The following is a 17,849-nucleotide window of genomic DNA, read 5'->3' on the forward strand; positions in this document are numbered from 1 at the left end:
GAGTGAGTTTTGAGCTCAACTTATTTTAAAAGTCTTTAATGCTGCTGTTAAAGCTGATATCTTTCTGAAATGATCAGCGGCTGATGCTCTCTAGACACGGAGAAACTCCGCCTTTGTTCATAACCCCTCCTCTAGCCCCAGCTGGCCCGCTTTGGCCCAAGGTTTTCGTCGGGCCAAAAAACCTGGCCGTTGGCCCCGAGGAAGCCCCGGCGAGGCACGATCAAGCCCCGGAAGTGACTGTGGAAACGCGACTGGCCCTGGCACGCACTAGCACGCCCGGTCCTAGCTCGATAGTGGAAACACGGCTAATGAGTCAAAAAAAACTCATGTTACTCCCCTCCTCATCAGGTTACACTGGCTACCAGTAGCTGCTCGCATCAAATTCAAGGTACTGATGCTTGCCTACAAGACAACCACTGGCACGGCACCAACTTACCTAAACTCACTGGTTAAATCCTATGTGCCCTCCAGAAGCTTGCGCTCTGCAAGTGAACAACGCCTTGTGGTGCCATCCCAAAGAAATTCAAAATCACTCTCACGGACCTTTTCCTGGACTGTGCCCAGCTGGTGGAATGACCTCCCAATCTCAATTCGTACAGCGGAGTCTTTACTCACTTTCAAGAAACATCTAAAGACTCATCTTTTTCGCCTGCACTTAACCTACTAACACCAGTACTTTTCCTCTTCTTGTCTTTTTCATTTAATAAAAAAAAAAAAAAATTATATACACCTGGCTATGCGTTCTATACTAGACTAACTGAGACTTGTCATGGCACTTGTATTCTGTTGTTGTTCTCTTGTTGACCTGACTGCTTCTATTGTTCTCATTTGTAAGTCGCTTTGGATAAAAGCGTCTGCTAAATGATTAAATGTAAATGTAAATGTAAATGTCTTCACAGAAAAGTCCCTTTGCCAGAGAATGGCAAAGAAACTGCTTGTTGTACATTATATATGGACCAGAATGAACTCAAAAAGACTTATAAATGAATCGTTCCATTGCTTAACTCCATATTCATTTATGTGTAACCCACACATTTGACTATCATGTATAATCACTTAGTGTGTATGTCTTTTGATAACTATAGGATACATAGTCATGACTAGTATAGATATAATCGAATTTTCTTGCTTGATATTGTCCTGACAATCATTTATTTGTAAAATATATCATAATTGTGTTATAGGAATCATGTCCAAAATTAGATCCTGCGAGGCAGGAACCACATGCTTGGTAAGATAAACAAATGATTTATGACCCCAGACCCAAGACCATATCTGATTGGTCAAGCCAACATTTGAGGGGTGGCCCACAAGGAAGTTTAAATACTTTGGATATTAGTCATGCCTTGCTTTTAGTCTGCTTTTAGTTCTAGCATTGCTTGTGCTATCAGTCATACCTTGCTTTTAGTCTGCTTTTAGTCCCTAGCTGCTGCTATTAGCCATGTCGGCTTTTAGTCTGCTTTTAGTTCCAGCCTTGCTCGTGCTATCAGTCATGCTATTAGTCATGCCTGCTCTTAGCTTTTAGCTTGTAGCTTTGCTACCTAGCTTTAGCTTGTAGCATCTAGCCATGCGGTTAGTCATCATTGTTCTTTGAGCGTGGTTCCAGCGTGCCTGCCTGCTGCTACTGTGCCACAATGAGAAGGAACACAACCTAGTCTCGTCAAACTTTATTTCTTTTCTTTTCCGTTTGAGAGTTTCGTGTTCTGAGTTAAGTTTTGTAACGTCCGTTCAACTTCAACCAGCGAACACGACTCTGCACTTTCAGCCAACGCCCAACAACCACGGGCTTCCCAAGACGTCACTTCAGAGACTGAACTTCCAGCCAATCAACGACCTCGGGATAGCCCTTTCACCGAGGCTCCTTCTTCACAGGAGATGCAAGTAACTTTACCTCCAGACACCTTTACTGGTGTATCTAATATAATTTTAACCTCATTGAGGAACTCAATGCGAGCGCTAATTACGTGATTGATGGTTGTTCATGTTTATGCAATTTAACGTATTGCTGTTAACTTGGGATTCCATATTTCCATTCTCTTAAACTCATCTTTCCCTAACTTTCGACCTTCCTGCAACTTGTGTGAATGTGTGTGTGCGTGCGTTTATGTGTTAGATTAGTTTATATGTCTTAGATTTATCTAATAAAGCCTTATTCATATTGAAAAGAGAAGTATCTTGTGTTTTGTGCTTACAAGTTAATGTCTTAAACTGCCGATCTTGTTACTGTGCTAATTGATAGTGTTTTCACTATAGTTTGGATATTAGTATCCAGCGCAGATTTGATGTTAAACGGCTCGTTCACTGAACCGCAGGCGCGTCTCCGTGAACAGCCGTGAAACAGTGATTCTGTTCAAATTCCCTTTAAAATCTTAAATGATTCCCTTTGAGCTAAATTGACCTGTTTCCCTTACATAACATTGGTTCCCGGGATTGTTGAGAACTGGAGCTTGTAGCCTAGAATTTTTCTTTCTAAATTATGTGAAAATCATCTTGTTTACTCATTCACAGAAAAAAATATATTGATTTAAATTTTCTAAGACACTTTTTGTTGGTAAAAGTCATATGCGAGTAGGCGTCAACTATCATGAATATCATTGTGATTTACACCTGAAAAGACAAAGGCCTGCATAATGAGCTGCATAATGAGCCTCTCATTCAGCTGTGCCACTGAGGGAAGAAAGAATGTGAGAATAAAATAAATCTATATAATTTTATGTTTGTAGATTATTAAGAATATATTTAATTATTCCACAACATAATTTAATATCCACCTGGGGGAGCAGTTAAACAGTTTATTAGGGACAATCAAAGCTTACTTTCAAACAAATTTTGGCATCCTTTCTCCAGTCACACAATCCTTCAGAAATCCTTTTAACAATCTTATTTTCTACAAAAAAAACAAAAACAAACATTTATTATCTTCATTATTATTATTATTATTATTATTAATGTTGAAAAGAGCTGAGAATATTTTTCAGGTTTTTTTAGGGGGAATAAATTGAAAGAACTGCATTGTTTTTACATTTGTTAGAGTTATCTCTATTTGTCACATTTATATTATTTACATCAAGCTTTTGAATAGTATAGTATTGTATATTGTTATTGAAACTTCATAATGTTTCACTTGATTATACATTTAGTCAGGAATTATAGTTTGGAAAAACTAGTAAACTAGTAAAATGTTTACACATTATGAGAAAACTAGTACAAGTATAAATAAATAAAAAGAGACTCACTCATGTTTATGATCTCTGCTGAATAAAGTGCTTCATTCTTTTTTCTGAGGAAATCCATTTCTCAAATCCTCAACCACATCACATCTTTTTGGAGTGATTTATGTCTTATTCCTCTCATCGCGAAGCAAACAGTAAAATAAAATAAAAACTTGAAGAACAGTCTGGCTGCTTTTTTTTCTTTGTGGGCGTATTCAAGCCGTGCACTTCAGTTTGAATCTGAATAGCGCGTTAAGCGTGGGGGCGTGGTCACATTAGATATAATGAAGGGAGACATGAAAAATAGACATCGCGTTGTTTTCATATGGATTACTTTATCTCAGAATATTTGTTTTCGGCAGCACTTGTTTAGTTTAAAAGTAGACATTTCAGGCTTTCTATAGATATCTCTCTCATGTCTCTTCGTTGAGTATTCACGGAGTTACAGTTCATTTTAATGACGTGTTTGTAAATGAAGATCAGCGCACACAAAGGCTGCAGACAGCGCACCTTGTTTGTCATCTTTATTTTATAAGTGCACAAAGGTGTTTTGTTATTGTGTCTGTATCCAAAAAAAGTAGCCCCTGTACAGATTCGATTGATGTATTGCTCTTATCTGTACGATTAAAACTGAGAGTGTAATTTAAGTTCTTTTCGGGGTTATCCGGAGAAAATGACTCAAAACGCATATATGCGTTAATCGACTTCAAAGGGTTAAAAACATCATTGTTTGGCAAAATTTATTCAGCCTTTTTACTTATTTATTAGTATAATTTCAGTTGCCGAACATTCGGTGCATCCCTAAAAATTTGCTCATAATATTAAAAATAACCGACTTCCTGTTGGGTTTAGAATTTTGCTCCAAGAGTCTTTTTTGCAAATTTTCGTGCATGTACGTGAAACATAGCTGGAAGGCTGTTGATTTTTTTAGTATAGGTGGCGCTGTCGAGCCATTTTGCCACACCCTCTTCTGAATCCTATATCAGACGTAAATTTTCACCAGGTTTGACGCGTGTGCAAAGTTTAATGACTTTTTGAGCATGATTAAGCCCTCAAAAATGTGATTCATTTGGGAGCAGAAGAAGAAGAAGAACAGCTACAGCCTGGAATTGAACTGCTGGTTTTGTCTTGCCAAAGGAGAACTGGCCCCCCAACTGAGCCTGGTTTCTCTTAAGGTTTGTTTCTCCATTCTGTCATCAATGGAGTTTGGTTCCTTCCCGATTTTGCCTCTGACTTAGTTGGGGACACTAGATATCCAGTGAAACCGTCAGCTTGATTGCAAAGATACTATTTAAACTGAACTGAGCTGGATTATTACATCACTGAATTCTCTGACAAACTGCCTTTACCTGAAAATTTAGTGTTTACTATTGTCATTTTGCATTATTGACACTATTTAAGTGCTTTCACACAATCTGTATCGTTAAAAGCACTATGTAAATAAATGTGGCTTAACACATCACCTACAGCTAAAGTTTCAAACAAACCCTTATTCAAAACCACCAACCACAAAGGGTAAAGTAGATCTTTAAAGCAAATCAGTACTTAATATATTTGCTCATGTTTGTTCAGTGCACTGGGCAAATGCCTGAAAGAGGATTACATTTTGATAAATCTTGTGCTGGTACATTCACTCCTGCAGTGTAATGACTGATGGAGTGGAAACTCCCTTTGAATGACCAGTTAAAATCTGTAATTTAAATTAAAGGGTATGTCAGTACACATCTAATTCGGTAACTTCAGACAGATACAGAATCACATAATTCATCAAATGACATAATTTAATGAATAAGCATATTGATGTGAGCATAAGCAAATTAAATGCAAGTCAGAGTTCCCAGATCACTGACCAATGAATATAACCCAACCACTCAAAAGTTGAGGGTCAGCAAGATTAAAATAATGATAATAATAATACTTTTATTCAGCAATGACACCGTAATATGTGGCAGTGAAGTCACTGATAAAGTAACAAAAAGTATTCTATTTTTAAATAAACATGATTTTTCTATTGAATAAATATTTTCTTTTATAGCATTGATAATAATAAGTGGCCCAAAATCATCATACTAGAATGACTTCTGATTATTATTATTATTTTGATATTCAATAAAAATAAAAAATAAATTTTTAGATTGCATTATCCGTATTGGTAACATTTTAGTTTAGGGACCACTTGTCATTATTAACTAGTTGCTTATTAGCATGCATATTACAAGCATATTGGCTGTTTGTTAGTACTTATGCAGCACATACAGTATTAATGCCTTATTAGATAAAAAGTTAATAATTAGAATAGTTAGAATTGATCCCCACATTTAAGTATGACCTTATATTTATTATCATTATTATTATTTTACTGCTGGACTCATATGCAAATACTTACGGTAGCTCCACCCCCAAGATCATGGTGACTTTGTTTCCAGAGTGGTTGCTGCGGAATCTGACCTGCAACAGATGGTTGGCAATGTTCTGCCGTGACGTCAGCATTCCTGCAGTGCCACGGACTGAAGAGAGATTCAAGTCCTCTGCTTGACATGAACCCACATATATCTGATCTCTCAGTGCGTAGTCTATAACTGTATAACTCTCCTCACTGAGAAAAGACAGACGGAGAGAGTCAAGAGATTAAAGAAATATTCAAGGTTAAATCACACAACAGTACTTACACATTTGTACTATTCAAATTAAGTTATCATTTACAGATCATGGTGGAGAATATAGGTGAACAAAACAGAATATATTTTGATAAATGTCTAGTTGTTGTTGTTACTATACATCCTTTAGCACATCTATACAATATATTGAACTGTATATAATATCTGTCAACAGTAAAGCTGAAAAAAAAAAATTATTAAACAATGATCTGAGACCAAGTCTGTCCTCTAACACTGACTTGTTGACTGTTTGGATTTGCATGTTCATATTTATAAAAGCAAATAAATGCAAGTGGTGTGGCATTACTCAGCATGTCTGCAGCTGATAATTAACTGTGTTTATGTAGAGATGATTCAATAAGTGGAGTCAGATCCTCCTGTTCAGTTCCTGGACAACCTCTGGGCTCTGTCCAACACAATTACAATGCCATTTGCATTCCACAGGCAGAGGATAACAGATTCTATAGACAGTGAGGGACCATTACAATTAAACTGAAGTCACACTGACAAAGAAAGACCAACTAAAGTAAGCTATACGACCAACTAAAATAAGTCAATTTTGTAATTATATATATTTATTATATATATATATATATATATATATATATATATATATATATATATAAGGTCTGGGGAAGTAAATGTGTTTTTTTTTCCCATTAACAAATTATTTGATTAACGCAGACAATTAATTTATTGCCCTTTAACACAGTTTTTATTATTATGACAATCTGCTGCTTATTGGCTCTGAATACGCATACAAACAAACCATGAGTTACAGGAGGGGTGGGATGTTAATCAGCATTGGCTTGGGATGGGTGTCATCACATGTCTCAACCAATGAGAGAATTTGGGGTCAGCCTAAGACTGCAGCATTGCAAAGCTTATGTGAAGCACTCATGACTTCATAAGTTGGAAATAGGAAGCTTCCGATAGCAATTGAAGGCAGAAGAGAAGTGCTCTCGCTCAGCACAGTGAAGTGCATAATTTTGTTAACTTTGTAGTTTATTATTTTGAGTCTTTGGGATGCGGTAACACACGGCCCTCTTACAAAATATTGCTTTACAGATCTATAACTTCTGCTGCAGAAATGTTCAAGCATTCATGCTGCACGTATCAAAAGTTCCGAGCTCCGACACTTCACATTTCTTTTAGGAAAAAACAAACATAACCCCAGGTATTTATTCAATACAGTGGCTAAATTAACACAAAATAAAGCCTCAACAAGTGTTGACATTTCCCAACACCACAGCAGTAATGACTTTATGAACTACTTTACTTCTAAAAACGATACTATTAGAGATAAAATTGCAACCATTAAGCCGTCAGCTACAGTATCACATCAGACAGTGCACTATAGACCCCCTGAGGAACAGTTCCACTCATTCTCTACTATAGGACAGGAAGAATTGTATAAACTTGTTAAATCATCTAAACCAACAACATGTATGTTAGACCCTATACCATCTAAGCTCCTAAAAGAGGTGCTTTCAGAAGTCATAGATCTTCTTCTGACTATTATTAATTCCTCATTGTCATTAGGATATGTCCCCAAAACCTTCTAACTGGCTGATATTAAGCCTCTCATCAAAAAAACACATCTTGACCCCAAAGAACTAGTTAATTATAGACCAATCTCGAATCTCCCTTTTCTGTCCAAGATACTAGAAAAGGTGGTATCCTCACAATTATATTCCTTTTTAGAGAAAAATGGTATATGTGAGGATTTCCAGTCAGGATTTAGACCGTATCATAGTACTGAGACTGCTCTCCTTAGAGTTACAAATGATCTGCTCTTATCATCTGATCGTGGGTGTGTCTCTCTAGTTTTATTGGATCTTAGTGCTGCGTTTGACACAATTGACCACAGCATTCTTTTGCATAGACTTGAACACTTTGTTGGCATCAGTGGAAGTGCATTAGCACGGTTTAAATCGTACTTATATGACCGCCATCAGTTCGTAGCAGTGAATGAAGATGTATCATATCGATCACAAGTGCAGTATGGAGTACCTCAAGGCTCAGTACTAGGGTCGCTACTCTTCACGCTTTATATGTTACCCTTGGGAGATATCATCAGGAAACATGGTGTTAGCTTTCACTGTTATGCTGATGATACTCAGCTCTATATTTCTTTGCGGCCCGGTGAAACACACCAATTTGAAAAACTAATGGAATGCATAGTCGATATAAAAAACTGGATGACGAGTAATTTCTTACTGCTAAATTCAGAAAAAACAGAGGTGTTAATTATAGGACCTATCGAATGAAAAACTTTGATACTATGAGTATCGTAAAATTATTTATCTTTCGGTGCCAAATTTTGGTTCTCAATAGCCAAGCGGTCGTGTCTTTTTTTTTTTTTTTTTGCCAAGCGGCTGTGTCTGTGTGAGCTTGTAGCATACGTGCATGTAAGGACCTAAATTCGCCGTGATTGGTGTCCACCACCACGTGACGTGACGGGGAGGATTTTCTGAAGATACTCCCAGTCACACAATGTAGTTGTTTTTTCTCAAAACGTTTCCGTTTTACAATGCCAAGAGGTCTAAAGTGTGGCTACACTTTATAAAAGTGGATGCCGAGTCAGCAAAGTGCAACATATGCGATAAGAGTATTGCAACCAAAGCCGGTGTTAATGAAGCATTTGTTTGGATGAGTGTTTTGCCCTCCCTCCCTGTTTAGTTTGGTCTACTCCATTGCGTATCTTGAAACACGCCCCCTTTCACGTCGTCTAAAAAACAGAGAGAGAGAGAGACAGATTTATCCGGTACAGCGAATTTCTCTAAGCAGCAGGCCACTGTATACGTTCACTTAAACATAACCGACTGTGTTTACGAGAATACTTGCAGAGACAATTATTTTGATATGATTGTGTGTGTATGTGTTCATTCAGAAGTTACAAGAAGTTAGCATTGTCTGAAATGCTGCTCGCAGCGTGTGCTTTGAATGAGTGAGCGCAAGCTCCAAACGTGCGCAAATTGTTTAAAACGCTTGAATCAGCAATATTTAGAAACAAGTGCAAACGATCAGCTACGATCCGTTTCACCCCTTCAAGTGAGTGAACAACGCGAATCAAGTTAGGAATTTTACATCACTATTCACGATAGCCCGTCGGACTGGAAAACACAATAGCCCCGGGACGTGGGGCTAACGATTTTGTGAGCCCTGCACCTCAGATTTATCCAGTTTGTGAAACACTGGTTTCCACACTAGTTTCGTTAAACAAAATATATTATTATTTTAAAAGATTGATTCAAAAGAATCATCGGTTCACTAATCGGATTACCGAGTACTTGTATTACCGAGCCAAAGATGATCTATTATTGAACATCTCGAATGAATAAAGACTTCAAGTTCATCTGTAAAGCACATAAAGCTATCGTTTGAGTTTATAAACTTCTATTTCATGCATGACTCGTATGGATCTGCTAATTGAATGCAAAGTGTGAGTTCTAGAAGAATGTTTGTGTCTTGATGATCATGTATCGTTAACTAGGAGTCGCTAAATGAACAGCTGCTGTTTTTTTTTTTTTTTTTCAACAGAGGATCAGTTGCCCTATTGGTAAAAATCCCCAAACTGTTTACTTAAATATTAAATTAATAAATGACATTAAAACAGGGTTATTTGCGTTATGATGTGGTGGGCTGCTTTGGGCCAGAAAGTCCAGGGCAACTTTTTGGTCTCAGTCCGCCCCTGAATGGCGCACCCCTATCCAAAAAGCACAACCAGTTGTATTAATAATGTTATCCTGAGTGTGAAGTGTTACCAGAATTTGTTTTAATAAAGGTGAAAAATAAAAGTTTTGTTTGTGTTGATGTTGAAATGGATTTTAAAACATATGGTATCGAAAAAAGAATTGTTAGGAACCAGTATCGAAATTGGCAACGGATCTAAAGATTTGAACAATACCAAGCCCAACATTAGAGTTATAAATTGAGATTTACAAGAAATATTTCTACTGTTACTATGTCAAAGGAATACTGCTTGTAAAAAAGCACCTTATCCATTTATAGCAGTTTATATAGCAGTATTTTTAAATGAAAAAGTACACACAGTACACTACTTTTTAATTGATTATTTAACTTTGTACATAATGTGAATATGAATATAATACAGAATATCATGCGATTAATCACAATTAAAACTATTAATCCCTGCACAGTTGGAAACCAACCAAATTAGCAAAATTTGCTAATTAAGCTGTTGTGGTGTTCATTCACATTGTTTCTACAAGTATTGGCAGTGACAATCTAGAAACAATGTGAATGAACAACACAAAAGATTAAGCAGCAAATTTTCGGTTTCCTGTCAGCCGTGCTGCTATCTCCTAAAAAGGAGCTGATTAAATTATCCCGCAGGAATCATCAATAATTAATGGACCCCAACAAAGGATCCATACAGCGTGTCCCATGACTTGCTTGTGAATTTTTCTACAAACTGAACTTTTCAATATATAATCTCAAAAGGACAACCACTGAGAAATCTGAAGGTTTAACTATATTCACAAATGTTTTATGTCTTGTATATGTTTGATGTATTCAAGGTAATCGGTGCAACTTTAACCAATCTTTTATTACAGAAGATAGTGCTATTAAATGTGTGTAAGATATGGAAAGTTTAGTGTTGAACGAATGGCCGCAATCTTTGCAAGACTGTGAAATGAATGAAAAGATGGTATTTTGAATGTTGTGTGACACGTTATAGAATTTATTAAACAAAAGCCTGCAAAGATATTGCCCCATGTGATAAGTTGAAGCATCATGTTAAGGAATGCATGCGCCGCCTTGCAACAAGTCGATTGGAAGATCGCGTTCCTCCTTTGCCATGGCTTGAACTACCTACTTCAAGATGCTGCTCTTGTCATCCAGAACTCAAAAACACTCAGAAACTAGCAAAACTACCCGAAGAATTTCCTAAACTCTACGTAACCAGGCAACCAACCAATCACCAGGAGGGTTTTCCCAAAAGACGTCATCCAAACGTTAGATCGGCAGCCAATTCGAGGTGCAGGGATTCCCTGAGATGAGGAAACAAGAAAATCTTCAGCTCCGCTTTTCAGCACAAATGCAAGTAAAACGAACAAACTTAATTTCTTGCAGAACTAAGTGCAAATTGATTTTAAGCAGTAAAGATAAGACACATCTCTGCTTTGGTGATTTTCTTGGTGTGATCTAATGAATAACTTCGTTATCCTCTTGAGTAACTGTGTGTGTGTGTGTTCATTAGGTTTTAGATCCATGTAATAGAGTAGCTCAATACATTCTTGTTTCATTTATAAAGAAGTATTGTCTTGTGTGGTGTATTTAAAGATTAAACTTTCCCAGATCCTGTGCTACCTAGCTTGTGGCGTATAAATTATAACTCTGTTTGTATTCTCATTGTCCATGAAGTAATACAGTATTGTTCAAAATAATAGCAGTACAATGTGACTAACCAGAATAATCAAGGTTTTTCGTATATTTTTTTATTGCTACGTGGCAAACAAGTTACCAGTAGGTTCAGTAGATTCTCAGAAAACAAATGAGACCCAGCATTCATGATATGCACGCTCTTAAGGCTGTGCAATTGGGCAATTAGTTGAATTAGTTGAAAGGGGTGTGTTCAAAAAAATGGCAGTGTGGCATTCAATCACTGAGGTCATCAATTTTGTGAAGAAACAGGTGTGAATCAGGTGGCCCCTATTTAAGGATGAAGCCAACACTTGTTGAACATGCATTTGAAAGCTGAGGAAAATGGGTCGTTCAAGACATTGTTCAGAAGAACAGCGTACTTTGATTAAAAAGTTGATTAGAGAGGGGAAAACCTATAAAGAGGTGCAAAAAATGATAGGCTGTTCAGCTAAAATGATCTCCAATGCCTTAAAATGGAGAGCAAAACCAGAGAGACGTGGAAGAAAACGGAAGACAACCATCAAAATGGATAGAAGAATAACCAGAATGGCAAAGGCTCAGCCAATGATCACCTCCAGGATGATCAAAGACAGTCTGGAGTTACCTGTAAGTACTGTGACAGTTAGAAGACGTCTGTGTGAAGCTAATCTATTTTCAAGAATCCCCCGCAAAGTCCCTCTGTTAAAAAAAAGGCATGTGCAGAAGAGGTTACAATTTGCCAAAGAACACATCAACTGGCCTAAAGAGAAATGGAGGAACATTTTGTGGACTGATGAGAGTAAAATTGTTCTTTTTGGGTCCAAGGGCCACAGGCAGTTTGTGAGACGACCCCCAAACTCTGAATTCAAGCCACAGTACACAGTGAAGACAGTGAAGCATGGAGGTGCAAGCATCATGATATGGGCATGTTTCTCCTACTATGGTGTTGGGCCTATTTATCGCATACCAGGGATCATGGATCAGTTTGCATATGTTAAAATACTTGAAGAGGTCATGTTGCCCTATGCTGAAGAGGACATGCCCTTGAAATGGTTGTTTCAACAAGACAATGACCCAAAACACACTAGTAAACGGGCAAAGTCTTGGTTCCAAACCAACAAAATTAATGTTATGGAGTGGCCAGCCCAATCTCCAGACCTTAATCCAATTGAGAACTTGTGGGGTGATATCAAAAATGCTGTTTCTGAAGCAAAACCAAGAAATGTGAATGAATTGTGGAATGTTGTTAAAGAATCATGGAGTGGAATAACAGCTGAGAGGTGCCACAAGTTGGTTGACTCCATGCCACACAGATGTCAAGCAGTTTTAAAAAACTGTGGTCATACAACTAAATATTAGTTTAGTGATTCACAGGATTGCTAAATCCCAGAAAAAAAAAATGTTTGTACAAAATAGTTTTGAGTTTGTACAGTCAAAGGTAGACACTGCTATTTTTTTGAACACACCCCTTTCAACTAATTGCCCAATTGCACAGCCTTAAAAGCGTGCATATCATGAATGCTGGGTCTTGTTTGTTTTCTGACAATCTACTGAACCTACTGGTAACTTGTTTGCCACGTAGCAATAAAAAATATACTAAAAACCTTGATTATTCTGGTTAGTCACATTGTACTGCTATTATTTTGAACAATACTGTATAAACAGAATTGTAAAGATACACAGATTTTAACGTTCACTGGATGAACCGTTGATGAAGTATAAACTAATTAAATTTGGAATCAGTTCAATTAAAGCAATTCAAATCTTTATATTTGATTCTTCTTTAAATAAAAGAGCTAAAATTGCATGTTTTTTGCAAATTTTCATTTAACTTTTTGCTTCAAATGAAAAGGTTGTAATGTTGTGATACTCCTCGTAACTGGCTGACTTTGTTTATGTTATATTGTTTTGTTTACATTTTTAAAAACCCTATGGAAAATATAATATTGTTGTTTTTTTCATTTGTATTTTCGATTAATTGTACTGTATTTGTCCAATTTAATAAATAAAATAACTATACTGCAATGCATTTAATTATTGTGAAATAAGATTTTGTTTTTGATGATGTGTACACACAAAGTATAACAATCATGCTGTCTGCAGATTTATATTTAGCTTAGGCCCCCCTAGCAATCTTTTAAGAGATACCCACCATATGTACCTGTCTCAGTCTTGGCCCCAAGGGGCACCTGGACTGGCACTAATCAATTTTAACCAGCTTTCCAATCAACAAACTGAGTGGTGGACAATTACACTACCGTCTGCTCCTAACATATCACATATTACAACTACTGCACAAATTACAGGATACAACATGGAGTTTCTATCCTTTGAGCAATCAGATGTTCCTACTACTGTAATGACATCCTCTCCAGCTGCCAAGAAATGTTCCAGCACCAGGACTAAACATTCACACACTTTCTTGGAAACACACAAACAAGCCCCTGTGCTGGTATGAAAGGAATGCTGTATTTAGGTAATTCTAAATCTAAGAGATGAATGATGTCATTGCTGTATGATGTTATAAACATGAGCCGGGTCTAAAAGGCAAAGGGGGAGGTGTTGCTTCAATTTATAACAACGTTTTCAGGATTTCTCAGAGGGCAGGCTTCAAGTATAACTCGTTTGAAGTAATGGTGCTTCTTATAACATTATCCAGAGAAACAAATGTTAATGATAAATCCCCCGTTATGTTTGTACTGGCTACTGTATACTGGCCACCAGGGCACCATACAGACTTTATTAAAGAGTTTGGTGATTTTACACCCGATTTAGTTCTGGCTGCAGATAAAGTTTTAATAGTTGGTGATTTTAATATCCATGTCGATAATGAAAAAGATGCATTGGGATCAGCATTTATAGACTTTCTGAACTCTATTGGTGTTAGACAACAGGACCTACTCATTGTCAAAATCATACTCTAGATTTAATACGGTCACATGGAATTGATGTTGAAAGTGTTTAAATTATGCAGCCAAGTGATGATATCTCAGATCATTATTTAGTTTTGTGCAAACTTCATATAGGCTAAATTGGTAATTCTTCTTCTTGTTACAAGTATGGAAGAACCATCACTTCTACCACAAAAGACTACTTTTTAAGTTATCTTCCTGATGTATCCAAATTCCTTAGCATATCCAAAACCTCAGAACAACTTGATGATGTAACAGAAACTATGGACTCTCTCTTTTCAAGCATTTTAAATACAGTTGCTCCTTTCGTTTAAAGAGTAACTAAACCCTAAACCAACTTTTTTTAGTTAATGATCTATAAGAATGGGGCTTAATTAGTGCTGTTCATTGATTCAAGTAACGTTTTTTACATTTGAGTATAAAGTGTTTTAATTCTACAATATATGGTGTAAAAACGTCTGAGTGCTGCCCTCTTTAGGTTGAACGGTGGCTACTGCAGTTGATTTTTCCTATTGGATGTTGCAGTGGCAAGTGAAGTAAGCGGTGGCAGGTGACATAAGCAGTTTCCAGCTCATCACGCCTCTTGGTACGAGCTACCACGCCCCTGGCAGTATAAAAACATTTTGTTCCGTCAAAATCACTGTAGTGAGTCAGGAGTTGGAATTACAAGTCTTGAAAATGATCAGGATAGACTATTATAGCATCTATTTAGCATATCAATTGTGTAGCTATTTAGATCTTCAAGTTAGAGTAGATTTATCTGTATTTAGTACAGTGGTCAGGATGGTACATAGGTGTGTTGCTGGTTGTGACATTAACATTAAAAGTTACGTTAACTGCTAGGTTTGTAGTCAGAATCGTCTAAATCAGTGTTATGATCTGGTTTTCAGTCTGAACGTCAATTAAATGCCTCGTCCGTTCGGAGATATGCGCACACAGTCAGCGGAGGCTCGCTTGGCACCGCAGTGCAAGTATAAACAAGGCTTTAGGCAGTCATTCATGATGTGGGTAAGAAGTTCTTTCATTCTGGATCCTCAGTGGACGTCTTTTCAACGTACGACTCTGGTGACAAAGACGTTGAAAAGACATCTTTTGGACATAACTTTGCTTAGTGGGAATCATCTGATAATATAACTGTAAGAGTGGCATTTTCAGATACTTTTACTTAACCACACCTATGTGTTACAAGCTGAACCCCTCTCCCCTTTAAGGATTTAGGCTTTTGGGGGTGAATTGTGTATGTGATGTAGTTTAGCAGGTTTGTTGTGTCAAGTGAGACTGTACTGAAAGTTGTACTATGAAGCCAGTTCAACAGGCTAGGCTTTCTGTGCAGGAGCTGACTCGAACAAACTTAAAACCTTTTGTGAACTTTTAATGTGTGATTTTATTAAAGGCTTTTGAAGATCGTTCTCTGTTGCCACTTATTTATGGTGTTATTTTTGTGCCTCAATCCTGAGCGAGTAATTGTACATTTTGAGCACAGAGAACTATATTTTGCAAGCATTACATTATATTTTGAACAGAAATAATCGCAAAAAAATGTTTTTGCTTGAGCAAAGAAAAAACGATTCCGTGCTCAATTAATGTATTTGCTTGTTTGCTATTATTCATATTAACGTGCAGTAATAACCCCTCTCACGCAGTTTACTCAGGTGCTCTCTCACAAACTCTCTCTCTCAACCTCTTAATTCTGTGCAAGCTCAACTCTTGACACACACTCGCTCAACTTACAACAGCGTTACAAGTGTGCCACAAAATTAACCAATCGGAAAATTAAAGGTCAATTGTGATTGGCTGTTGGTCTCCAATCAAATTGGATAACCTAGCAATAATTTAAAGGGGTCACTTGCAAGTCACAGCAGCACGAATTATATGCCCAGCCACATCTGTTTCAAATATTATTCTAATTAACACTGAGTGGTGGCTTCAGACATTACAGTGTTGAACTCGCACTGACTCTTATTCTGCCGAAAGAATGAAAAGACGTGCTGAAGGTGGAGTGATTTGACCAATCAGATAAAAGCAGCGTTTCAGCGTCGCCCAAAAGTGCGCATGAATTAAATATTGAAGCCATAAACCGATTTGTAAACCCCAAACGACAAAATGAGATAGAGCCAAAAACTCATTTTCCGTTGGTTAAACTAAACTGAAAAACGAATAAACAAGCCATTTTTAACCCTAAATAGGAAATGATAGGGCTTTGGTTCTACTAGCGATTTGATTGGAGACCAACAGCCAATCACAATTGACCTTTAATTTTCCGATTGTTTGATTTTGTGGCACACTGTTGTAAGGTGAGCGAGCTTCTGTCAAGAGTTGAGCGCGCACAGTATTAAGAGGTAGAGAGATAGAGAACGTTTGTGAGAGAGCACCTGAGTAAACTGCGTGAGAGGGTTTATTACAGCACGTTAATATGGATACTAGCAAACAAGCAAATACATTTGAGCACAGAATCGTTTTTTCTTTGCTCAAGCTAAATTTTTTGCGATTGTTAATTTCTGTTCAAAATATAATGTAATGTGCTTGCAAAATACAGTTCTCTGTGCTCAAAACGTACAATTACTCGCTCAGGATTGAAGCACAAAAATAACGCCATACTTATTGTTCTGTTTATGTCTCATACAGGGAAAAACAAAGAACAGTGTCCACGAGGACTTGAAAATGAGCAATATGCAGATATATGTCTGCCGTGAACCAGATGTAGTGGGCATCATCATTGAGGGAATCCAAGTGGGCAGTTTTTAACTGATAAAAAGGTGGTAGTCAAGCACAGACTTTTTCAGTTCCTGGGTAAGCCTCCAGCTGCTGGACAGTTGAGCCCTTGACTCAGTTATGTTATGTCAAATGCTGAGGTCAGAGGCCCTTGATTTTATTTCATTGTCAAATGTTTTATTAGAATATGGCACAGATTGTACTTAAAACTTGTTCTTGTATTTGTTTTAATACATATGAAAAGGTACTGTACTGTGCACTAAAGTCAGTCCTTTTATTTAAATCGCTCAGGTCAAGAATCACTGTATTTTAATGTCAGTGTTAAGAGTACACAGATTGCACTTTGAAGGTGTTCCATGATGCACTTAAAGATGAGGTCAGAAATTTCTGTAATGTTTAATGTTAAAATGTTTACATTACCATTATTGTGTTACATTAACATAAAAATGTATTATAGAAAATTAGTTCACCCAATTGTTTGTAATAAAAGTTGGAACTGGAAATGAATACCTCTCTTTTATTATTTATTAAAGTTATGGCAATGCTAACTAATTATTTCAAGTGGATTGGTGAAATATTTTTTTCTAAATTAATAAGAGTAAATTAATTAAAATCAAAAAGTTTATTTTTTATTTTAAATGTTACTTATTTTAACTAAGTATGATTTTGTTAATATACTGCTCTTTGTCACAATGGTTAAACTCAAATGTTTTGCTTAATCTTGTAGATTCTACTTGATTTTTTTAGCATACAGTAAAATAATACATAATACTGATTTTTACCAACTCAAAATACAAAGTTCACTAAACTTACAAAAAAATAGTTGTAAAATGTTGCCTTAATTTTTTTGAGTTGAATTTAAGTAACAGTTTTTACAGTGTACTTTTCTTCTATTTTAGAAGAAAACAAACATAACTCCATTTATTCAATACAGTGGCTAAATTAACAAAAAATACAAGCCTCAAACAAGTGTTGACATTTCCCAA

At 36.7% G+C, this 17,849-nt stretch overlaps 1 protein-coding gene across 2 annotated transcripts in view; it reads right to left on the reverse strand.

Moving 5' to 3' along the window:
• LOC113118538 (rho guanine nucleotide exchange factor 26) overlaps positions 1–17,849 on the reverse strand; it is a 97,895-nt gene that overhangs the window by 16,130 nt on the left and 63,916 nt on the right. For both annotated transcript variants that reach the window (XM_026287782.1, XM_026287783.1), the window contains exon 12: positions 5,599–5,808. In XM_026287782.1, coding sequence (XP_026143567.1) covers positions 5,599–5,808 — 210 coding nt within the window. The remainder of the gene's footprint in view (positions 1–5,598; positions 5,809–17,849) is intronic.

Source organism: Carassius auratus, chromosome 18, assembly GCF_003368295.1.
Source record: "Carassius auratus strain Wakin chromosome 18, ASM336829v1, whole genome shotgun sequence".
NCBI classification, from domain to species: Eukaryota; Metazoa; Chordata; class Actinopteri; order Cypriniformes; family Cyprinidae; genus Carassius; species Carassius auratus.